Source organism: Coregonus clupeaformis, chromosome 24, assembly GCF_020615455.1.
Source record: "Coregonus clupeaformis isolate EN_2021a chromosome 24, ASM2061545v1, whole genome shotgun sequence".
Taxonomy (NCBI): domain Eukaryota; kingdom Metazoa; phylum Chordata; class Actinopteri; order Salmoniformes; family Salmonidae; genus Coregonus; species Coregonus clupeaformis.
Genome location: NC_059215.1, coordinates 61785731 through 61811708, shown reverse-complemented (window position 1 = coordinate 61811708; position 25978 = coordinate 61785731). Strand labels below are relative to the sequence as shown.

The 25978-nt window shown below is 46.6% G+C and overlaps 1 protein-coding gene across 2 annotated transcripts; it reads right to left on the bottom strand.

Moving 5' to 3' along the window:
• Positions 1-150: 150 nt before the first annotated feature.
• Positions 151-20233, bottom strand: LOC121556785 (E3 ubiquitin-protein ligase MARCHF4). 2 transcript variants are annotated; one of them, XM_041870697.2, is made up of 5 exons: positions 19109-20233; positions 18515-18887; positions 1744-1899; positions 1217-1409; positions 151-817 (listed from the first exon to the last, which is right to left on the bottom strand). In XM_041870697.2, exons 2-5 carry the CDS (start codon positions 18848-18850, stop codon positions 324-326), a joined length of 1179 nt encoding a protein of 392 aa, XP_041726631.2. In that variant the 5' UTR covers positions 18851-18887; positions 19109-20233; the 3' UTR covers positions 151-323. The 2 variants fall into 2 exon arrangements, with proteins under 2 accessions (XP_041726631.2, XP_041726630.2); XM_041870696.2 differs by having other exon boundaries at positions 18515-20233.
• Between the last annotated feature and the right edge of the window lie 5745 nt (positions 20234-25978).

The window sequence follows — 25978 nt, the reverse complement described above, 5'->3', positions numbered from 1 at the left end:
CTCTGCCATCCACCGCTCCATCCCCACCCCCTCTACCCCTCACCCACACTCTACCCCTCACCCACACTCTACCCCTCACCCATCCTCTCACCCACACTCTCCCCCTCACCCATCCTCTCACCCACACCCTACCCCTCACCCATCCTCTCCCCCTCGCTCCCTCATCTTTCTGTCCCAGGCAGCATTGAGTCCCTTCATGTACATTTCTCTGTGAAGCAGCAGCAACGTCTCCAAGTCCTCCATTCAAACTCCCAAACGAGGCCACACACCTCTCTCTCTCTCGTTGTTGTAATGTAACAAAAAGTTAGGCCTCAGTTGAAGCCTCAGACCGTAGTGACTCTCATGACCAGCTCCCGGCTGCTGTTGCTGGGCTGCGGAGGCTGGGGCTGGACCTGAGTGGCGCGGGGCTCCTGCTGCGTCGTCCAGAGGTGCTGGGTGAGCAGGTGGAGGATGTTGTACGCACAGTGGTGGTCCGGCAGGGATGGTGGCCCCCCGTGGCTCTGCTCCGACATTGAGTCCTGCGTCGTCACCGTCGTCAGGCTGGCGGTTGTGGTCGCGGTATAGCCCGGCGCGGAGGCAGCCACTGCGGCCATGAGGGAGGAGGTGGAGGGGGAAGCCATGTCATCCCCCGGCCCTGACCCGGGAGGAGCACTCGTCCTGGGGTTGGGCAGGGCCAGGTGTCTGGGCGTGAGCCTGGATTTCTGGTGGTCCTCAGTGTCTTTGATCTTGTCGTAGTTGAGCACCTTCCACTGCTGGTTCACAGCCTGCCAGCGGTTAAAGATCCTGAACACTGAGGGTCCTTCATGGACGATCAGCGCTAGAGAGAGAGAGACAGAGAGAAGAGGGGGAGGTTGTCAGTTACACATGAATACATCCCAAATCCAACATGAGTTGGTAGCATTCATAATTCACAGAGGGAGTCCTCCAGAGCTCTGTCTGTGGAGTCATATATGTCCCTCCTCAAGTGTCCTGATTGGAGAAGGAATGAATGAGGGAGAGGAGGAGGAGGAGGAGGGAATGAATGAGGGAGAGGAGGAGAAGAGAAAGAGGCGAGGAAGAGAGGAGGAGGGCGGTGTATTCCATAGGGGACTACGTTGCTTTAACGCGTTATCCCCTGGGTTGTGCATCTTTTCCCCCAATAAATCAATCAAGGAAGGAAGGAAGGAGGACAGGGAAGAAGAAGAAGAAGAGACGTTCCTCTGTGTGCCGGCCTCACCGATGCAGACGAGGTCCATGAATCCGTACATGGCGTAGCAGATCTGGAAGAGCAGGTCCTGGCGCTGCCACTTGGCCGAGGGACTGAGGGAGGACCACACCAGCCAGGAGATAGAGGCCATGAGGAACAGGGTGCCCAACACGGCCGCAGCTATCTGGACCTTCTCTATCACTGTCAGAGAGATGGCCTGCCACTGGGATGGAGAGAGACAGGGGGGGAGGGGGAGAGCGAGAGGGAGGGGGAGGGAGAGAGATAGAGAGGGGGTAGAGAGAGGGGGGAGAGAGAGCAAGAGAAGGGGAGAGAAAGAGAGAGAGGGGGAGAGAAAGAGAGAGAGTGAAAAGGAGGAAGAGAGACTACATCATCATCATCACATACTATTCATACACACTATACACTAGTATTAACCCTATCTCTCTGCAGTGCTGTGTGACATGCACCCAATTAGAGCTCTCCTCTTCATCCCCTAAAACCCTGCCCCGACTCAAGTCTAAGAGACGGTGAGTCACACACACACACACACACCGTACCTGTAGTGGGTTGTTGGTGCTGATGGCGATGACGTGGTACTTGTAGTAGCAGAGCTCACAGCTCCAGGAGCCTCTCTCACTGATCCACTTGATGAGGCAGGGCTCATGGGTACAGCGGACCGACCCACTGCAGCGACACGGGCTCAGCAGCTCCCCCTTTGGGATACAAAGGAAAACGCTGCTATCGGTTTGTATTACAGTGAGCCAGCTGAGTTTTGGCCATGGTGCTGAACAATTATTTATATATACACTGGATGACTGATAGGGGGCGCTGTGTTGACGCCACCACGCCTCCATCTTGGCACTCCTACACCATTGTAAAAAATATTTTGGAAGCTATAGAAATGTATTTATTAATGTCTACATTCGTTTTTGCCACGTTTATCCTATTACAGATACCTTAATGCATACTTTTAACTGATATTATGTGAGCTAAACATAAAAATAAAATAATTTTTTTGTATTACTAATGTTACTGTCCCCAATATAACAAAAAATACTTAAATACATGCAATTTTGTCCTTCAAACATTTAATTGAAAAACTGTACAATTCAATTTATTCCTTTGGAGGACTGCTCCTACTGGGGAGTGTCAATATGGCCGACCAGTGGCTTCAAAGCCTCTCATTGGCCAATACATAGCATCAGTAATCCAGGGTTGCAATCCAGGGTTCATATACATTGGTGACACAGGGCTAATCTGGCACCCTATTCCCTATATAGTGCATCACCTTTAGCCAGAGCAGTAGTAGTGCAGTTAATAGGGAGCCATTTTGGACAAAGCCACGTTCTGTCTCCATTTCCTATGGACCCACAGCTTTGGAGAACGGTAGATGTAAAGCCTTGTCTCTAGAGTTACCAGTAAACGGGCCCTTCAGTTCTGCACCTACATATCCTCACTGACTCTGGAACTCTATCTGTCAGAGTGTGGATCCTCCAGACAGACAGACAGGGCTGTGGTTTCTGGTTTCTTACCTCCCAAAGCTCATGTAATCTGTTTGAACAGAGACCTCCTCAGAGATTAATCCTTACCGCTCTTATCCTGTTATGTGTGAAAGTTTGTGTGTGTGTGTGTGTGTGTGTAGTGCGTGTGTGTAGTGCGTGTGTGCGTGTGTGTGTGAGTGTGTGTGATTCTCACATCAGTGCGTTCTACCGTGAACCTGTCATTTATAATCCTCTCAGAGAGAGTGATAGCGAGAGAGAGAGAGATTTATCACCAAGGACAGCTCAGAGAGAGAAAGTGAGGTGACACGTTAGTGTGTGACACTCATTAAAAAGCTACCAATATTACCAATATAATTTATTCATTCTGGTTCCAGACATCTCACAGCTACCATGGTTATCCATGAGCATGCCACATCCTCTCTGGTTAGTTCTCTGGTCAGATGAGTCCTTTGCCAGGATCTTCTCTAATAAGAACCATGATGTGTGTGTGTGTGTGTGTGTGTGTGTGTGTGTGTGTGTGTGTGTGTGTGTGTGTGTGTGTGTGTGTGTGTGTGTGTGTGTGTGAGAGTGAGAGAGAGAGAGAGAGAGAGAGAGAGAGAGAGAGAGAGAGAGAGAGAGAGAGAGAGAGAGAGAGAGAGAGAGAGAGAGAGAGAGAGAGAAGAGAGAGAGAGAGAGAGAGAGAGAGAGAGAGAGAGAGAGAGAGAGAGAAACAGCATGTCAGAAATCAGCTCAATGTAATTGAAGAATCCATAGACTCTAACCACTTCTGGGAAAATTGGAAAACACTAAACAAACAACAACACGAAGAGCTATCTATCCAAAACGGAGATGTATGGGTAAACCACTTCTCCAATCTTTTTGGCCCTATAACAGAGAACAAACAGCAAAAAAATATACATGATCAAATGCAAATCTTAGAATCAACTATTAAAGACTACCAGAACCCACTGGATTCTCCAATTACATTGAATGAACTACAGGACAAAATACAAACCCTTCAACCCAAAAAGTCCTGTGGTGTTGATGGTATCCTCAATGAAATGATAAAATATACAGACCACAAATTTCAATTAGCTATACTTAAACTCTTTAACATCATCCTTAGCTCTGGCATCTTCCCCAATATCTGGAACCAAGGACTGATCACCCCAATCCACAAAAGTGGAGACAAATTTGACCCCAATAACTACCGTGGGATATGCGTCAACAGCAACCTTGGGAAAATCCTCTGCATTATCATTAACAGCAGACTAGTTCATTTCCTCAGTGAAAACAATGTACTGAGCAAATGTCAAATTGGCTTTTTACCAAATTACCGTACGACAGACCACGTATTCACCCTGCACACCCTAATTGACAAACAAACAAACCAAAACAAAGGCAAAGTCTTCTCATGCTTTGTTGATTTCAAAAAAGCTTTTGACTCAATTTGGCATGAGGGTCTGCTATACAAATTGATGGAAAGTGGGGTTGGGGGAAAAACATATGACATTATAAAATCCATGTACACAAACAACAAGTGTGCGGTTAAAATTGGCGAAAAACATACACATTTCTTTCCACAGGGCCGTGGGGTGAGACAGGGATGCAGTTTAAGCCCCACCCTCTTCAACATATATATCAACGAATTGGCGAGGGCACTAGAACAGTCTGCAGCACCCGGCCTCACCCTACTAGAATCTGAAGTCAAATGTCTTCTGTTTGCTGACGATCTGGTGCTTCTGTCACCAACCAAGGAGGGCCTACAGCAGCACCTAGATCTTCTGCACAGATTCTGTCAGACCTGGGCCCTGACAGTAAATCTCAGTAAGACAAAAATAATGGTGTTCCAAAAAGGTCCAGTTGCCAGGACCACAAATACAAATTCCATCTAGACACCGTTGCCCTAGAGCACACAAAAAAGCGATACATACCTCGGCCTAAACATCAGCGCCACAGGTAACTTCCACAAAGCTGTGAACGATCTGAGAGACAAGGCAAGAAGGGCCTTCTATGCCATCAAAAGGAACATAAAATTTGACATACCAATTAGAATCTGGCTAAAAATACTTGAATCAGTTATAGAACCCATTGCCCTTTATGGTTCTGAGGTCTGGGGTCCGCTCACCAACCAAGAATTCACAAAATGGGACAAACACCAAATTGAGACTCTGCATGCAGAATTCTGCAAAATCATCCTCCGTGTACAACGTAAAACACCAAATAATGCATGCAGAGCAGAATTAGGCCAATACCCGCTAATTATCAAAATCCAGAAAAGAGCCGTTAAATTCTATAACCACTTAAAAGGAAGCGATTCCCAAACCTTCCATAACAAAGCCATCACCTACAGAGAGATGAACTTGGAGAAGAGTCCCCTAAGTAAGCTTGTCCTGGGGCTCTGTTCACAAACACAAACAGACCCCACACAGCCCCAGGACAACAACAACCAACAACACAACTAGACCCAACCAAATCATGAGAAAACAAAAAGAGAATTACTTGACACATTGGAAAGAACAAACAAAAAAACAGAGCAAACTAGAATGCTATTTGGCCCTAAACAGAGAGTACACAGTGGCAGAATACCTGACCACTGTGACTGACCCAAACTTAAGGAAAGCTTTGACTATGTACAGACTCAGTGAGCATAGCCTTGCTATTGAGAAAGGCCGCCGTAGGCAGACCTGGCTCTCAAGAGAAGACAGGCTATGTGCACACTGCCCACAAAATGAGGTGGAAACTGAGCTGCACTTCCTAACCTCCTGCCAAATGTATGACCATATTAGAGACACATATTTCCCTCAGATTACAGCGATCCACAAAGAATTCGAAAACAAACCCAATTTTGATAAACTCCCTTATCTACTGGGTGAAAAACCACAGTGTGCCATCACAGCTGCAATATTTGTGACCTGTTGCCACAAGAAAAGGGCAACCAGTGAAGAACAAACACCATTGTAAATACAACCCATATTTATGTTTATTTATTTTCCCATTTGTACTTTAACTATTTGCACATTGTTACAACACTGTATATATACATAATATGATATTTGAAATGTCTTTATTCGTTTGAAACTTCTGAGTGTAATGTTTACTGTTAATATTTATTGTTTATTTCACTTTTGTTTACTATCTACTTCACTTGCTTAGGCAATGTTAACACACGTTTCCCATGCCAATAAAGCCCTTAAATTGAATTGGAGAGAGAGAGAGAGAGAGAGAGAGAGAGAGAGAGAGAGAGAGAGAGAGAGAGAGAGAGAGAGAGAGAGAGAGAGAGAGAGAGAGAGAGAGAGAGAGAGAGAGAGAGAGAGAGAGAGAGAGACAGAGAGAGAGAGACAGAGAGACAGAGAGACAGAGAGACAGAGAGACAGAGAGACAGAGAGACAGAGAGACAGAGAGACAGAGAGACAGAGACAGAGACAGAGACAGAGACAGAGACAGAGACAGAGACAGAGACAGAGACAGAGACAGAGAGAGAGAGAGAGAGAGAGAGAGAGAGAGAGAGGACCACAGCACTCAAGGGAGTGATAGAAAAAGCTTATTCTACTTTCCCTAAGGCACAAGTGGTTATCTCAACCCTGTTACCACGAAAAGATTTCCACCCTGCTACCATACAGTGGGTAAATGGAAGTATTTCCCGTGACTGTGCATCAAAACCAAATGTCTACCTGGCCCACCACTCCACCCTGGACGTGAACAGCCTTTACGACCAGGTCCACCTATACAAGGCAGCAGTGCCCACCTTCGCCCGGACCCTAAAGGATATCGCCCTCAACCGCAGACCCAACACCTCACACAGGAGCAACAGATCAACAGACACCCCGCCCAGACCAGCGAGACACTCTCCCAGACCTGCGGGACCCCCCCCAGGACCTACACATAGAGGACCCCCGCAGAGAGGACCTACATCCAGACCACAGCACCATCAGACACATCTACACCCCGACCCCCACCAATTAACTCCCCCCCAAGTCAACCATGCCCACACCCCATTTAGGCCCCCTCAGATCAGACCTATGTGCTACCTATATCCCCCCACTAGAATCCCCATACTTTAATGAAGACAGCTTCTCCATCCTGGAGGAGGAAATCAATCATTTCCAGACCCAGGGACATGTACTAGTCTGTGGCGACCTAAATGCCAGAACTGGACAAGAACCTGACACCCTCAGCACACAGGGGGACAAACACCTACCTGGAGGTGGCAGCATTCCCTCCCCCATATGCCCCCCTAGGCACAACTACTACAACATAACCAACAAAAACGGGTCACGACTCCTGCAGCTCTGTCGCACACTGGGTAGGGTATGTACATAGTCAATGGTAGGCTTCGAGGGGACTCCTATGGTAGGTACACCTATAGCTCATCTCTTGGCAGTAGTACTGTAGACTACTTTATCACTGACCTCAACCCAGAGCCTCTCAGAGCGTTCACAGTCAGCCCACTGACACCCCTATCAGACCACAGCAAAATCACAGTCTACTTGAACAGAGCAATACTCAATCATGAGGCATCAAAGCCAAAGGAACTGAATAATATTAGGAAATGCTATAGATGGAAGGAAAGTAGTGTTGAAACCTACCAAAAAACAATTAGGCAACAACAAATTCAATCCATTCTAGACAACTTCCTGGACAAAACGTTCCACTGTAATAGTGAAGGTGTAAACTTGGCAGTAGAAAACCTAAACAGTATATTTGACCTCTCAGCTTCCCTATCAAATCTAAAAATCTCTAACAGAAAACCAAAGAAAAGTAACAACAGTGATAAATGGTTTGATGAAGAATGCAAAAACCTAAGAAAGAAATTGAGAAACCTATCCAACCAAAAACATAGAGACCCAGATAACCTGAGCCTACGCCTTCACTATGGTGAATCACTAAAACACTACAGAAATACACTACGGAAAAAGAAGGAACAGCATGTCAGAAATCAGCTCAATGTAATTGAAGAATCCATAGACTCTAACCACTTCTGGGAAAATTGGAAAACACTAAACAAACAACAACACGAAGAGCTATCTATCCAAAACGGAGATGTATGGGTAAACCATTTCTCCAATCTTTTTGGCCCTATAACAGAGAACAAACAGCAAAAAAATATACATGATCAAATGCAAATCTTAGAATCAACTATTAAAGACTACCAGAACCCACTGGATTCTCCAATTACATTGAATGAACTACAGGACAAAATACAAACCCTCCAACCCAAAAAGGCCTGTGGTGTTGATGGTATCCTCAATGAAATGATAAAATATACAGACCACAAATTTCAATTAGCTATACTTAAACTCTTTAACATCATCCTTAGCTCTGGCATCTTCCCCAATATTTGGAACCAAGGACTGATCACCCCAATCCACAAAAGTGGAGACAAATTTGACCCCAATAACTACCGTGGGATATGCGTCAACAGCAACCTTGGGAAAATCCTCTGCATTATCATTAACAGCAGACTAGTTCATTTCCTCAGTGAAAACAATGTACTGAGCAAATGTCAAATTGGCTTTTAACCAAATTACCGTACGACAGACCACGTATTCACCCTGCACACCCTAATTGACAAACAAACAAACCAAAACAAAGGCAGAGTCTTCTCATGCTTTGTTGATTTCAAAAAAGCTTTTGACTCAATTTGACATGAGGGTCTGCTATACAAATTGATGGAAAGTGGGGTTGGGGGAAAAACATAGGACATTATAAAATCCATGTACACAAACAACAAGTGTGCGGTTAAAATTGGCAAAAAACACACACATTTCTTTCCACAGGGCCGTGGGGTGAGACAGGGATGCAGTTTAAGCCCCACCCTCTTCAACATATATATCAACGAATTGGCGAGGGCACTAGAACAGTCTGCAGCACCCGGCCTCACCCTACTAGAATCTGAAGTCAAATGTCTACTGTTTGCTGATGATCTGGTGCTTCTGTCACCAACCAAGGAGGGCCTACAGCATCACCTAGATCTTCTGCACAGATTCTGTCAGACCTGGGCCCTGACAGTAAATCTCAGTAAGACAAAAATAATGGTGTTCCAAAAAGGTCCAGTTGCCAGGACCACAAATACAAATTCCATCTAGACACCGTTGCCCTGGAGCACACAAAAAACGATACATACCTCGGCCTAAACATCAGCGCCACAGGTAACTTCCACAAAGCTGTGAACGATCTGAGAGACAAGGCAAGAAGGGCCTTCTATGCCATCAAAAGGAACATACAATTTGACATACCAATTAGGATCTGGCTAAAAATACTTGAATCAGTTATAGAACCCATTGCCCTTTATGGTTGTGAGGTCTGGGGTCCGCTCACCAACCAAGAATTCACAAAATGGGACAAACACCAAATTGAGACTCTGCATGCAGAATTCTGCAAAAACATCCTCCGTGTACAACGTAAAACACCAAATAATGCATGCAGAGCAGAATTAGGCCAATACCCGCTAATTATCCAAATCCAGAAAAGAGACGTTAAATTCTATAACCACTTAAAAGGAAGTGATTCCCAAACCTTCCATAACAAAGCCATCACCTACAGAGAGATGAACTTGGAGAAGAGTCCCCTAAGTAAGCTGGTCCTGGGGCTCTGTTCACAAACACAAACAGACCCCACAGAGCCCCAGGACAACAACAACAACAACACAATTAGACCCAACCAAATCATGAGAAAACAAAAAAAGAATTACTTGACACTTTGGAAAGAACAAACAAAAAAACAGAGCAAACTAGAATGCTATTTGGCCCTAAACAGAGAGTACACAGTGGCAGAATACCTGACCACTGTGACTGACCCAAACTTAAGGAAAGCTTTGACTATGTACAGACTCAGTGAGCATAGCCTTGCTATTGAGAAAGGCCGCCGTAGGCAGACCTGGCTCTCAAGAGAAGACAGGCTATGTGCACACTGCCCACAAAATGAGGTGGAAACTGAGCAGCACTTACTAACCTCCTGCCAAATGTATGACCATATTAGAGACACGTATTTCCCTCAGATTACAGCGATCCACAAAGAATTCGAAAACAAACCCAATAATGATAAACTACCTTATCTACTGGGTGAAAAACCACAGTGTGCCATCACAGCTGCAAGATTTGTGACCTGTTGCCACAAGAAAAGGGCAACCAGTGAAGAACAAACACCATTGTAAATACAACCCATATTTATTTTTATTTATTTTCCCATTTGTACTTGTTTCCTATTTGCACATTGTTACAACACTGTATATATACATAATATGTTACGATCCGGCACTGTTGGTCCTGCCCCGCTTGTTTCCCTTTTCCTTTTTTTCCCCTGTGTGTGTTGTCTGTGTCTGTCTCCCCCTGCTGTGCAGCCCAGGCAGAGGATCTAGGTCAGGGGGCGTGGCCATTCTCTCTCATGCTCAGTTACCTCCAGCTGCGGCTCATTGTCACCAATCAACCAGCAGTTATCTACCCGGGCTGGACACCTCTCCAGCGCCAGTTCGTTCCTACACTACCTGTGGTAACTTGGCCCCGTACAGCAATCTCAGTCTAGTTGTTACTATCTCAGCATTATAGTTGTTTCTGCCACGTTTTGTAACCTGTCTCTCCTTCGACCAGATCCCGTCTGTTCCTGCTGCCTGCCTACCTGCCATTCCCACGCCGCAACCTGCTCATCTGTTGTCTGATATCCTCGTCATCCAGCTCTCCGGACTACTGGCTCTCCCCCCACTCAGCTCCTACCCCGGTCTGAAGCTATTCCACCCTGAACTGTTTCTCTCTGCCAATTCACGCTGAATAAACGACATCCTAATTCACCCTCTGTTGTCCGTGTGTCCGTCTCTGCACCTGAGTCCCCACCAAGCCTAATAGAACGAACTGGCCAAACATGGACTCAGCAGAGATGCCACATGAAACAACGGGTGATGGCGTACAACGCGCCCTCCATTCACAGGGAATGTTATTGGGACAACACGACCAACTCATCCGGACTCTTGTGGATAACAACCAGCAGTTGTTGGATCAAGTATCTCATCTCACCTCTCAGGTAGCTAACCTGGTAACACTCACTACCCTTCCTCCCTCTGCTTCTCCTCCGCCTGTTCCTCCTACAGTGGCTCCAGGCTCGGCTTCCGCTCCTGCCCTTCGGGAACCCCCTACAACCTCACCCGAACCTTTCACCGGGGACCTGAACAAATGCCGTGGTTTCCTGCTTCAGTGCCGCTTGGTGTTCCAACAGAAGCCCCTGTCTTTCTCCACGGAATCCTCAAGGGTACATTACGCACTGGGGTTAATGAGGGGCAAAGCTTTGATTTGGGCAGAAGCGGCTTGTTCTACTCAGCAGATTGCCAGCCTGTCGTTTGACGATTTTTCCTCTCAATTGAAAGTTGTGTTTGATCACCCGGACCATGCCGGGACCGCCACAAAGAGACTATTGAAGCTACGACAGGGCACGGGTAGCGTGGCTGAATACGCCATTGATTTTTGGACCTTGGCAGCCGATTCCAAGTGGAATGACGAAGCTCTTCAGGGAGCGTTTGTTAACGGTCTAAGTGACACGATTAAGAATGAACTAGCTGTTCGTGATGAGCCTGCTAACCTTCATGTTCTCGTTTCCCTTGCTACACGAATAGACAACAGGCTACGGGAGAGGAGACAGGAGAGGGGCGGTCGGGTCCACACCGCAGCGGATCCCTCCACGGAACTAGACGAGCCCATGCAGCTGGGCCGTGCTCGTCTGTCCCCTGCCGAAAAGGAACGGGCGCATGCGGGCTGGTGAGTGCATGTACTGTGGGGACCGCACTCATTTCCTGGTTAACTGTCCGGTTCGCCCAAAAGACCAAGCTCGCAGGTAAAAGTGGGCATACTTGCGAGTGCTACACCTGACTCAATGCCCACAGCACCCCGTCTAGTTATCCCAGCTACAGTCCAGTTCAGGAATCTATCTCTCCCACTAGCTGCTCTCATCGACTCTGGTGCTGAGGATAGTTTCCTTGACGTTAATCTGGTCACTCAGGCTGAGATCCCTGTTAAGCCCCTGCCTAAGCCTATAACAGTAACCGCTATTGACGGCCATCAGTTTGCCAACATCACCCATCAAACTGTCCCCGTTTCTCTCATGCTGTCCGGCAATCACAAGGAAACCATCCAGTTTAAAGTAGTCTCCTCCTCGGCCTCCCCCCTTATCCTCGGTTTCCCTTGGCTTAGCATTCACAACCCCCCATATTGACTGGCAAAACCACAAAATACACAGTTGGAGCACTCACTGCCATTCTGTTTGCCTTGGGTCGGCTATTCCGCCCTCGGTAGGTTCCCCTGCTTCCCCTGTCAAAACCCCAGACCTCTCTTCAGTCCCTGAGGAGTACCTGGACCTGGCCGAGGTATTCAGTAAGTCCAAGGCACTTTCATTACCACCTCATAGGCCATACGATTGCGCTATTGAGTTACTGCCTGGAGCCCCTTTGCCGTCCAGTCGGCTTTTCAATCTGTCCCGTCCTGAGAGAGAAGCTATGGAAACCTACATAGGCGACTCCCTAGCCTCTGGCATCATTCGTCCCTCATCTTCCGCTGTTGGTGCTGGGTTCTTTTTTGTAGAGAAGAAGGACAAAACATTACGCCCCTGCATTGACTACAGAGGACTTAATAACATCACAGTCAGAAATACGTACCCCCTGCCTCTCATCAACTCAGCATTTGAACCCCTTCATGGTGCCACCGTGTTTACCAAACTCGACCTACGTAACGCTTACCACCTCGTTAGGATCAGGCCGGGAGACGAATGGAAGACTGGGTTCAATACCCCTCTCGGACACTTTGAATACCTAGTCATGCCATTCGGTCTCACTAACGCCCCAGCAGTGTTTCAGGCCATGATTAACGATGTGTTGAGGGATTTTCTACACCGTTTTGTGTTTGTCTATTTGGATGACATTCTAATATTCTCTAAGTCACAGGATGAACACGTCTCCCACGTCCGTCTGGTTCTCCAACGCCTCATGGAAAATAAACTGTATGTGAAAGCAGAAAAATGTGAGTTCCACCGGCAGTCCGTCCCCTTTTTTGGGCTTTATTATCGAGCGGGGACAAGTGTCACCAGACCCTGACAAGATCAGAGCGGTTGTGGAGTGGCCCACACCCACGTCTCGGAAGCAGCTACAACGCTTCCTGGGCTTCGCCAACTTCTACCGCCCTTCATCAGGGGTTTCAGCCGAGTGGTTGCCCCCTGACCAAGCTCACCTCCCCTAAGGTGCCATTCCTGTGGACGCCTGAGGCCGAGTCAGCTGTGAGTACATTGAAGGAACTGTTCACCACCTCACCTGTTCTTATTCATCCAGACACTAGTTTGCAGTTTATTGTGGAAGTGGACGCCTCTGATTCGGGGGTGGGGGCAGTCCTGTCACAACGTTCCCCCACGGACCAGAAGCTCCATCCTGTGGCCTTTTTCTCCAGGAGATTGACCCCTGCTGAGAAGAACTACGACGTGGGTAACCGGGAGTTGCTTGCTGTCAAGTTGGCGTTGGAGGAGTGGAGGCACTGGCTAGACGGAGCAGAGCAACCCTTCATAGTCTGGACAGACCACAAGAACCTGGCTTACATCCAGTCATCCAAGAGGCTGAACTCCCCGTCAGGCCAGATGGGCTCTGTTCTTCAGCAGGTTCAAGTTTATTTTAACATATCGTCCTGGCACACGTAATGTCAAGCCTGATGCTCTCTCTCGCCAGTTTACAGACAATGAAGACTTCAGCAATCCTGAACCTGTTCTGCCCGCTTCCTGTTTGGTGGCGGCTGTTCACTGGGAAATCGAGTCCCTCGTCCGATCGGCACAAGAGTTGGAACCTGGACCGGCCGATGGCCCCCGACCCTTCTCTATGTTCCCGCAGCCGTGCGGCCGCAAGTGCTCAACTGGATCCACACCTCACGATTCTCCTGCCACCCTGGTATGAACCGTACACTGTCGCTACTTAAGAGGCACTTTTGGTGGCCATCCGCCGAGGCAGACGTCCGGGAGTACGTGGCGGCCTGTTCCATCTGTGCCCAAAACAAGGCGTCCCACAGGGCTCCTTCGGGCCTGCTGCGGCCTCTCCCAGTCCCGAGTCGTCCTTGGTCTCACGTGGGCTTGGACTTCGTCACTGGACTTCCTATGTCTGAGGGTAATGACACCATACTCACCATCGTGGACAGATTCTCTAAATCTGCCCATTTTGTTGCATTACCAAAATTACCATCTGCCAGTGAGACAGCCGACCTTTTTTGTCCTACATGTATTCCGTCCCCATGGAATACCTGTGGACATAGTGTCCGATAGAGGCCCACAGTTCATTTCTCGGGTATGGAAGGAGTTTTGTTCTGCTCTGGGTGCCTCTGTCAGTCTCTCATCAGGTTTTCATCCCCAGTCCAATGGCCAGACTGAGAGGACCAATCAGGACCTGGAGGCTGCTCTACGCTGTGTGACATCCCAGAACCCGTCCACCTGGGCCAAACATCTCCCGTGGGTCGAATATGCCCACAATTCCCTCACCTCCTCTGCCACCGGCCTCTCACCATTTGAGGCGGCTTTGGGGTACCAACCGCCATTGTTCCCGTCTCAGGAAAGGGAGTTAGCCATCCCGTCAGTTCAGGATAACCTTCGTCGCTGCCGCAAGGTGTGGGTGGACACCCGTGAGGCCCTTCTACGGACAGCAGAGCGTAACAAGAGAGTGGCGGACAGGCACAGGGTAGTCGCTCCCCCAGTTCCAGCCTGGTCAGCGAGTCTGGCTCTCCTCCAGCAACATCCCCCTGCGCACTGACTCCCGTAAGCTGTCGCCCCGGTATTTGGGTCCTTTCGAGATCGATTCCATCATCAACCCTTCGGCTGTTCGGTTGAAGCTTCCCCAGGCCATGAGAGTCCATCCTACATTTCACGTGTCCCAGCTGAAGCTGGTCTCCTCCAGCCCTTTGTGTCCGCCTGTGGATCCCCTCCGCCACCGCGATTATTGATCGACCATCCAGCCTACACGGTGCGGAGACTGCTGGACGTCCGGAGGCGTGGTAGAGGGCTTCAGTACCTGGTGGACTGGGAGGGATACGGTCCCGAGGAGAGGTCCTGGATTCCCCGACGATTTATACTGGATCCTCAGCTGGTGGCTGATTTCCATAGGGACCACCCTGACAAGCCGGGTGGGTCGCCGGGTGGCGCCCGTTGAGGGGGGTACTGTTACGATCCGGCACTGTTGGTCCTGCCCCGCTTGTTTCCCTTTTCCTTTTTTTCCCCTGTGTGTGTTGTCTGTGTCTGTCTCCCCCTGCTGTGCAGCCCAGGCAGAGGATCTAGGTCAGGGGCGTGGCCATTCTCTCTCATGCTCAGTTACCTCCAGCTGCGGCTCATTGTCACCAATCAACCAGCAGTTATCTACCCGGGCTGGACACCTCTCCAGCGCCAGTTCGTTCCTACACTACCTGTGGTAACTTGGCCCCGTACAGCAATCTCAGTCTAGTTGTTACTATCTCAGCATTATAGTTGTTTCTGCCACGTTTTGTAACCTGTCTCTCCTTCGACCAGATCCCGTCTGTTCCTGCTGCCTGCCTACCTGCCATTCCCACGCCGCAACCTGCTCATCTGTTGTCTGATATCCTCGTCATCCAGCTCTCCGGACTACTGGCTCTCCCCCCCACTCAGCTCCTACCCCGGTCTGAAGCTATTCCACCCTGAACTGTTTCTCTCTGCCAATTCACGCTGAATAAACGACATCCTAATTCACCCTCTGTTGTCCGTGTGTCCGTCTCTGCACCTGAGTCCCCACCAAGCCTAATATAATATGACATTTGAAATGTCTTTATTCTCTTGTTTTAATTCTTCGGTTGTTAACACAAACATCCAGAATAGAATCCAATTGATTTATTGTCCTCAGAGATGGACATTATTTTTCACAGAGAGCACTATTCTAAACCCAACTATTCTAAACCCAAACATCTATAATGACATCTCTCCTGTTCCTTTCTTCAGAGAAAGACAGGCAATTATCTAGACTAAATGACCACACTATCTATGTAATACAAACAGGTGTATATAGGCTGGCAGATAAATGCATGTGTACCCAGTGCAGCCTGCTGTCTGGTAGTTAGGCTACAACAACATGAGTTTAAAAGAAGTCCGAACTGGCACGTTGGTTATCCAACCTAATTCAAGCTATACCACCCGGGGATCCAACTGTCCTGTACTGTCTGTGACATTAGTCAGACTAGCAGAGTAGGTTCAACAAGTGTCTGAAACAAGGTTTACATTCAATAACATATTACACTGGGCAGAGAGAGAGAGAGAGAGAGAGAGAGAGAGAGAGAGAGAGAATAGCGGTCCTTTCAGATTGACAGACAGCATCAGGTAGCATTAACAACACTGGTTCTCCTGAATGTATTTTATTGTCTCCCTCTGCTCCCAGACTGAGCCAAAGCTTTAATGCAGACTCTCTTTATACTGAGGATGCACCTCAAATGGCACCCTATTCCCTATGGGCCACCTTATGGGCCCTGGTCAAAAGTAGTGCACTAGATAGGGAATAGGGTGCCATTTGTGACACAACCTAATTTATCTACAGAACCAAAAAGCTTTCAGCAGCCTGCCAGCCAGAGACTGGCTGACTGTGACTACCACTCCAGGCAGTGGTATTATATAATGTGATGTCATTTGGAGGAGAGAGAGAGATGCTCTTTAGTGTTCTCCAAGGGGCATCATCAGACACTAGACTAGTGTCTCCCTAAATGTCAACACAGGGACAGGCCATGAGGCGTTTGTCTTCACAACTTAAAGAGACGGGGGGTGAAGATGGGGCAAATTCAGGGGTCTTCCACTTTTTCTTACCCAGGGACCCCCACCCAGGCAAACTGGTGACCCAGGGACCCCCGCCCAGGCAAACCGGTGACCCAGGGGCCCCCGCCCAGGCAAACTGGTGACCCAGGGACCCCCGCCCAGGCAAACCGGTGACCCAGGGGCCCCCGCCCAGGCAAACTGGTGACCCAGGGACCCCCGCCCAGGCAAACCGGTGACCCAGGGACCCCTGCCCAGGCAAAAGGCAAACCCAGGATCCCCATCATATGTTAGCAAAAAAAATGTTTGTTTCACGTCTTGTCTTATCATCAGGTGAATGACAAGGATAAGTCATCAACATTTCTAAATAAATAGATTTAGTAGATTGTTTTATTTTATTTTGACCTCCCCACATTATAATTAGAAGAAGAAGTGTAAACTCTAACGTAGCCTATTAGAAAGAAAGGTAACTCCAAACACATGTTCGCTAATAGCAGCTGTTTAGCTGTTTAAACAAGGTTAGCCATGTGTTGGCGGAAATTAATTAAGTCAAGAAAGCTTACCAGCAGCCAGCAGCACTCACGGGTGCTTTTTCAAAGCTTATGGCCGTGTTCCTCTGCCCAGGCGTGGCTGACGCCTGCCAGATCTTACAACGCCTGGATAGGTATTTTACTTATCAGCTAATCACATCATATGTTATAGCAATCTGGTGCCCTACAGCACAGTCGATGACGTGGCACGCAACAATTAGATGATGCATGCAAAGTCTGAGCAGGGGAACGCGCCCATTGTCATATACTCCAGTGAGTTTAATTTGCTCAATATTAGGAGTTGAAGAATAAAGTTGACATCATTAGAAAGAAGATATTATCCTATTTTCTACTGAATGTATGTAATTTAAAATGTGTTTATTCTGTTGTTGTTAGTGATATTCATAAAAACTATTCAATAGAAAAAAAGAAAAAAACTATGTTTTATTTTTTATACATATCTATTTTGGCGGACCCCTTGCAGTACCACAGACCCTGGGTTGAATACCCCTGGGCTAGTTGACGCACAGGACTAGGTCACAAATTAAACACACACACACAGTGCATGCCATGTACAGTAGGACACATGTACAAATTGACTGCATTACTTCCTGAATTGACTGCATTGAAATAGCATTGACCGCAACCTCATTGACTTCCCTTAGAGGTGAGTGGATCAGGATGGGAAAAGGTATGTGCAGCGCCCATTCACCACAGCCCAAGGATGAAGCCTATGTTGGCCCTGATGCACCAGCACCTATTCAAACATCAATCCACCTTCACACTGAGCTGTCTACGTGGGCCGGTGACTTTGTAAATGGGAGTTCTTCTGAGTCAGGTAATCCAAGACCATGTGGCCGTAGCTACACTCCCTGGCTGAATCTCAACAGTCTAAAGTGGTGTCCCCTTCCTTCTCCTCTCCTTGTCTCCCATTCTCCATCTGATGATGTGAAAGACCAGGACAGGTGGAAAGCAGATTTTAGGAGAGGAAGTCACTTTAGACTATTGAGATGCACCCTGTGTTACCTGAGTCCACTACTTCTCCTGGTCTTTCTGTAGAGTTCTCCTCTCTGTCATGTTCTGTTCCTATCTCCTCTGTCTAAGACAGGGCTTGCTCTGTGAATTATAGTACTCCTACGTTTACATGGCCATCGGAAGTGAGTAAGTGAGAAAATCATTATTTATGTTCTCAAGCATATAATTGCTCCTGCGTGCTTGGGATCCACAACATGCACAGCGGAGAGAGAGAGAGAGAGAGAGAGAGAGAGAGAGCTTTTCAGCACTTCAGCTCCATGGACAGCTCCAGTGTTTTGAAACACTTTGAAAGACATCCTTGTTAGCAACAATTAGTCATATACAGTCAAGGCCTCGTGTAGCTCAGTTGGTAGAGCATGGCGCTTGCAATGCCAGGGTTGTGGGTTCGATTCCCATGGGGGGCCAGTATGAAAAATTTTTATGTACTCACTAACTGTAAGTCGCTTTGGATAAGAGCGTCTGCTAAATGACATAAATGTAAATGTCTGACTATAGGTCTACCTATATGTCTATTGTCTACCTGTAAGGCCACTCACCTGTTCTGGACCTTGGAAACATATCCTGCACTGGGGAGTCCTAACACCACTGTCTGTGCGACTGTTCAGGGAGAATCTCTCCTCACACTTCTCTTTGGAGCAGTCCTCCTCAGAGCTGCCATAGTCCAGGGGTCCAGTCTGTCCCGTAGCATGCAGCCATTCCTCTGTTGCTTTAGGCTCGTTTGTCCCGGCAGAATGAGGCTCTCCTGTCGGCGGGGCAGGGGCAGCAGAACCATCCGCCTCTGGTGGAGGTGCACTCGCTGCAGAGTTGCTGTTGTCGGCGGCAACATCATTGCCGATGCCGGACCCATTGCTGTCCGTGTATTGTCCGTTCATGGGGATGATCGCCGGTGGCGGAGCCGGGACCGGCGGTCTGAGTAAGAAAACCTTCAGGTCACTGAACAAAACGCAACAGCGGCCTTTGGGCATGCCCTGGCGGCGGAGCAGCATCGGTCTCCGGCTCAACAATCCCCAGCACCATACAACCACCCCGAGAGACAACAACATGTGCCCGTCTGTTTCTATAGGAGGATACAGGTGTACATTTGTATTCATAAATGTGCAGAGCACATGAAGAGAAAAGGAAAAGCTTACTGTTATTTCGTTGAGGATGATCCGAAAGAGGAGTCTCCTCTGTTGTGTCTTTTCCAGTTTGGTTGAATGGCATTCTTTCTCCAACAGCTATTCCCTCAACAGCTATTTTCAATTTAGTTCCAAATTCTAAAATCGAATCAGCCTGAATAAATCGAATGAGTTGGTGTACGCGCACCACCACACATCCTTTCTCACCCTTGTCAGATACCCTATCGTGCACTAGCCTTGGAGCTTGCTTATGCCTGTAAATAAGTCATTGCTCAGGCTAAAGGAAAACCCTGACTATATACCAAACAAATAGACTCACATGTCTCATATACCTCAGAGAAAATGGGCAGGAACCTAGCTGAGCATCCTCCCGTTGCATTCCAATGGCAGCACACCAGGGGCAATGGCATCACAAACCGAATCATGCGAACAAGACTATACTATTGAGATCTTTTCATTCTTGTCTAGCCCACTCTCCCGTTGCCTATTATCGATCCTGTGTTGTAGCCTATCATGTTCCATTAATCCAACAGCTTTGTTTCTTGCGGGCCTTCTACCAACAATGTCCCATTACATGTTGTAATAACAGTCACTATGTGGACAGTGGTCCTTGATATAACCGTCCCCCCCACCCCGTTGACCAGTCGAGCCCTGTTTAAATCATCCTTTCTCTATGCTCTATCCGATGGAGGCTTTAAAGGCTATGTCCTCGGCTGATGTCTAATACAGTTCCCACGGTAGTTTACGTTCGTCGCCTGTCAATTCCACGGTCTGTCTGAGAAGGTGAGGCTATTCCCACAACAAAAGCCTACAAGATCATTTAGGGATGTCACGAACATGCCCTGGGCTTCGCTTCCACAGAGCCTAGGCTCCTACCGTCATTTTTTCTCACACGGAGCATCCTCTTTACAAGCGGGTAACCCTCATATTTTAACAACATAAGAGTGCTTGAATTCACCCCAAAACGGTTGTTGTCATGCCTTTGGTCGACAGGAGCAGCGAAGCCGGAGAGTGGTGGTTGATGTGTCCGTTGTCTCTGGGCTTTTGAAATCCGTTCGACTCGATGGTTCTCTTCTCGCCGTAGGTTTAGCACCATTATGGATGGGACAGCTCCCAGGCGCGGGCCCGTCTGGAACACCAGCGTGATGCAAGAAAGGGAGCGAGCATGGGCTAGCTCGTCTCATCTCGGATAGCAACAAGATAACATTTGGGATGAATGAGATGAAACAATTGATTATGCAAGACTCTTAAACAGATATAGTATTTGGCAAAATCATTTCAAACCTGGATTACATTGGGATACGATAACACATGCCTCTATTTACGCGTGGGAATACATGGGAACAGATTTCCTCAATTAAAAAATAAATAACTTTGAGCTGATTTCCTGGTGATTTACAGTCTTTCATGTCAAACAACGAAAACGATATATATATATATATATATATATATATATGTATATATATATATATAGTCTATTAGGGAACGTAAGCTGTTCACATTTGGCAAACAATTTGCTTCAATTCAAAACATTTCTTTACATATAGGTCTAAATTGGATGTGCGTTATGATACCATATGGGCTGTGGCTGTTGAATAATGCATAGTGGACTATCCCCTATATACACTAGGTATTTATATATTCTGGTCTGCCTAGTGTGCTTAGTGCCACACTACAGCCTTCCCTGAACCCGCTGAACCCTGGCAGTAAGCTACACACACACACCCATACACACACACACCCATACACACCACATCCAGATACAAATAGAGTATGCTGAATTCTCTCCATCTCCTCTCTCTTTAACATGTGTCTGAAGAGACAAGTGAGCCAGTCTGACCGAGCGCAGCCCAAATGGCACCCTATTCCCTACATAGTGCACTACTTTTGACCAGAGCCATATGAGCTATATAAGGAAAAGGGTGCCATTTGGGATGCAATCGGAGGAGTGGCCCACTCGCTGCTGCAGTTTCCCCCGGGCCCAGGGAAATCTGTCACACTGTTATAGGACTTCCCACCACCACTAACATTATGACATTTTGATAACTAACCCCCAAACAATTTAAAATATTCAAGAAACTTCTCTTAATCGCCCGTGGTCTCTCATCTCTCTCTCTCTCTCTCTCTCTCTCTCTCTCTCTCTCTCTCTCTCTCTCTCTCTCTCTCTCTCTCTCTCTCTCTCTCTCTCTCTCTCTCTCTCTCTCTTTCTATTTCTCTCTCTCTCTCTCTCTTTTCTCTCTCTCTCTCTCTCTCTCTCTCTCTCTCTCTCTCTCTCTCTCTCTCTCTCTCTCTCTCTCTCCCCCTCTCTCTCTCGCTCTCGACTATGCAGAGCGATTATGATTCTCTATCAATACTGTATGTTTGACACTGCTTGCAATGGCCAGTGAGGTGTGAGGGTCAAGGCCTTCATCGTTAATGCTATCTGTCATGTGACATATAGTCATTCTTACATCACACCACTTGACCTCAGGGTGTAGGCTACTGTCAGTGTGATGTCCTGCTCTGTGATGGAATATGAGTGTCCATCACCTACTGATATGTAGCCTATCAGTATCTCTCTCTCTCTCTCTCTCTCTCTCTCTCTCTCTCTCTCTCTCTCTCTCTCTCTCTCTCTGATGATAAAAACAAGGACTTTTAAAGGGGAAATCTGTGATTGGTACATACATTTTACATTTGAGTCATATAGCAGACGCTCTTATCCAGAGTGACTTACAGTTAGTGCATACATCTTTCATACTGCCCCCCCCCCCGTGATTCTTGAAGAATATAACTTTGAATTGAGCTTAGTTCAACTGCCGTACCCCATCGGAAGCCAAAATATAAGCTTGTTTTACTCCATTGTTTATAAACAATGTAATTGTAATGAATGTCAGACTAACGTGTCATCTCACTTTCTCTCTCTGAGCTGTCTGTGGTGCTGAATGCTGAATCTCTCTCTCTCCCCACTGATGCGTGGTTGATGTGTATATTTCTGAGGATGCTGTGGTACAATTGGGGCTTTAGAGAAAGAAACACATCACATCACATTCTCCAGGAAAGTTCTCTTAAAAAGGGGGATTATCCCATATTTCCTACATATCCCCTGCTAAATCACACACACACACACACACACACACACACACACACACACACACACACACACACACACACACACACACACACACACACACACACACTGTACATCCTCTCAATAAAGCTTACACTGTTAGAGGGACTGCTGTTTTCCGGCTGATGTCTTGTTTTACAGTGGGGCTTAAGCCTAGAAAAGTGACAGGCTGGCAGGCACAAGATCCTGGATGACCCAGACCATACTGTACTGTACTGTACTTAGAGGCCTATGTGAAGGAAATTGATGCAGTACAATACAACAGTAGTACCGTAGCATTTTGACTGTGTCTGTGTGTGTGTGTGTGTGTGTGTGTGTGTGTGTGTGTGTGTGTGTGTGTGTGTGTGTGTGTGTGTGTGTGTGTGTGTGTGCCTGCATCTGTGCGTGTGTGCACACAGCACCCGTCTGTATGTCCCCTACATAAGCCTCTCTCCGTGCTGGGAACTAGGAGATGAATCAGGCCCCTGAGGAATTCCATCTCTGCCAATTAGTGTTGCTGGTATCACAGCGTCTAGCATGAAACACTAGCTTGCAGCCAGGGCCTAATGACCAGGGTTGGTTGAAGAAGAGCACATGAATGATACAGTGATCAGGCCTCTTTACTTGTGAAAAGCATTATAATTGTTTAAGCAGCAACCATAATTACAGTACCAAGTTTTCCTGTATTCCTTTACCTTGAGGCAACTGAATATGAGCTTAGGCTAAAGCAATAAAATATTGGATAACTTTTCAGATAGTCTTTTTGAAAAACAATTTAACTAGCTCTCCCCTACATATCTACCACAAGCCTGTAGGCCTACCATCTCTAATTTCCTCATGCATATTTAAAAGTAACTCAAAGAATAGTTATAAAGTAGGCTAGCTAACATTAGCCTACAGGAAAAAGATACATGCTCTCTACATAGAATTCATAGGCACTTGGCTTGCAACAATGTAATGTAACACATGGCAAACGTTGATGATGATGTTACCATGGTTACCAAGAATTTCCGACGTGACCACTGATCCTCCCATTCAAATAAAAGCCAAATAGTTTGCCAACGTCCTACTAACATTTTTGGTAAGTTGAAGTAACGCTCTCATTAAGGAATTTTATGATAATGAAAGTTCACTAAGTTAACACACTTCGTCATGGCTCAATTATTTCAACTTGACAGTAGTAGGTAACGAGCTAGCTAAAGCTAGCTGGCTAGTAGCTGGGGTCCTCCTTGTCCAGTTTGTTCATTAGCACTGACAGTGTCACTTGACTGCGTTATGATGGAATCTGTTATTCGTTTTCTGGATGGAAATGATAAAGAAACACTGTTCATTCAAAGATTACATGTCTATGCAACTATATCTTCTTATTATATGTGAATGAGTACAGATGCAACTATATCTTCTTATTATTTGTGATTGAGTACAGATAAAGTGGATCTGAAATGGACATCAATGATGTAGCAGTGCAGAATCTTCACATAGCATAGAAGAACTGTGTTCTTCTCTATCAGACTAATAGCTGCTGATCAAGAGGTAAGTGTAATTTATGTTTTACAGAATGATATGGTTATTAGAGAATTGACATTGACCTCAATGACCGTACAGGTGAATGAAGACACTGGAGCCAGAGCCAAGATGGCAGCTATGGCAAGAAACATCTCCAAGGACTGGTCCTACCTCTATGAGAGGCTCTTTTCCAAGCTGTCCGATGAGGGCTTCCACGACATGTGGAGCATTGGTGGCTTTCTCGTAGTCTTCATCTTCTGCACCATCGTCATCACCCTGACTCTGGCTGTCATATTCAGCTGGTGCTGTGGATGGTGCTTCGACCTGCCGACCCTGGGGTCCAACAAGATCAGCGTGCTGCTCTCACCACCAGAACTGTCCAGACAGAAGTCTATGCAGACACAGACACACATTCTATCGAAACAGAGCCTGTCCAGACAGATATATCCCTCGAGGTCTGTGATGGATGCAAAGCATCCCATAGAGTCAGTTCGGAATCCTGAGTCTGTGCCCGATGTGCAAAATACTGAGAAAAGCAGCAAGAACAAGAAGCTTAAAGCTGGATCTGTGAAAGTAAAGCACAAAAGCCGGCCTGCATCCAGGATTGTGAGGAACAGAGATGTACCAGTATAGCTTCGGGCTACCAGACCAAATCAGTTTTTGTATCTGTGCCTGACTGACCTCTGTGACAGCCTCATTAGATGTTTCAAGTAAAGCCTTTCAATTTCAAGTTTTATTAGTCGTATGTACAGGATACACATGGTATACACCGTCCAACGAAACGCTTACTTGCATTTTTGCTTTCCCTACCAAAAATATATTTTCTGAAATCAGTGTTTTGGAAATACGTAAGATTAGGTTTATATGTAGTTGTTCTAGATATTTAGAGTCACAACACAACATTATTAGCAGGGGCCTGACATTGTTTTGTGCACAAGACACAGAAATGAAAAGGAGTCTCCTCACACTCAGGATCAATGCACCATTTTCTATCTATTTAGGCTGAGCATTCAGTCATCAGACCTTCATCAGGGTTGGGTAGGTTACTTTCTAAATGTAATCCGATACAGTTACTAGTCACCTGTCCAACACCGTAATTAGTAACGTCATTTTTGGATTACCCAAACTCAGTAATGTAATCTGATTACTTTCAGATACTTTTGGAATAATTTCCCCATTAGAAATTGGGGAAAACGCATTTGGTGTGTCATCATAGTGGTCTCTGACTTGTGGTCAGACTCGCTCCGGTGGAACAAACTTAAACTTGCTCCTTTTTTCAATGCTGAATTTAATGTCCTTGAGAAAACAGAAAGCTGTCAAAGTATTTTTTTCGCAAAAATACTTTTCTGAATTTAAAAGTAATCCAAGAAGTAATCATCTAGTTTTTCAAAAGTATCTGTAATATCATCACAATGTTTTAGCTGGTAACATAACGGATTACAGTGTTTTGGAATCAGTTACTCCCCGACCCTGTCAACAACAATGACTATGTCATTATTTTACTGTATACTTCTAAACCTTTCAAGATGAGAATATTTATTTTATCCAAGAAAATCTTGTTCACACCACAATACTTTTTTAAATTTGGGACCGGGCTCAAAAGATTGGTCACACTCATCACTTTCGCCTGTATTTCTGAAATAGGACACAAGGAGGCAGCATTTAGCTACTTTTGATCATTTCAACACCATGTTGTAGTTAGTAGGCCTAAGTAGGCTGTGTTTTGGACTCCCCCTGCTGGTTAGAAGTTGCAATTACATTTATCAGAATCTTCATCCCTCCACCGCACACATAAACCTGTTCCAAGCATCTGAAGCAAGGTGAATATATAACAAGGTGAATATAACGTGCATACATTTTATTCCTAAAATAGACCCCGTATCTCCCTGTGGAGTAGAAGGAAGTGTGCTCTGCCTATCCTTGACTGATCAGATTCGGAGTGCTGATCGAGGATCAGTTTTGCCTTTTAGATCATAATGAACAGATTGTATGGACAGGGGGGACCTGATCCTAAATCAGCACTCCTACTCTGAGATGATGAATACGGGTCGAGGACTCCTGCAATACCAGAGAGAGCGAAACATATCTGGAAAATAGAGATAGGGAGGGTAGCTGGCAATACTGAACTCATTGATTTCACTCTAAAAAAATGTGAACTATTACAAAAAATGCACACTTTTTGTTGGTATTCTTCGCTCAAGACGAAATGTTTCCCAACCTTGCCAAACGTTCGGAACACTGAATACACCCATAGAGTCGTGACGTAGCACGTGAGACACCATTCTTCCGGT

Coding starts and splice junctions, on each gene's coding strand:
- LOC121556785 (XM_041870696.2), bottom strand. CDS start 19,069: ATGAATACAAATGTACACCTGTATCCTCCTATAGAAACAGACGGGCAC. Junction 1,900..18,514: donor GTTTCCAAGGTCCAGAACAG/GTGAGTGGCCTT, acceptor TGTATCCCAAAG/GGGGAGCTGCTGAGCCCGTG. Junction 818..1,216: donor CATGGACCTCGTCTGCATCG/GTGAGGCCGGCA, acceptor CTCTCTCTCTAG/CGCTGATCGTCCATGAAGGA.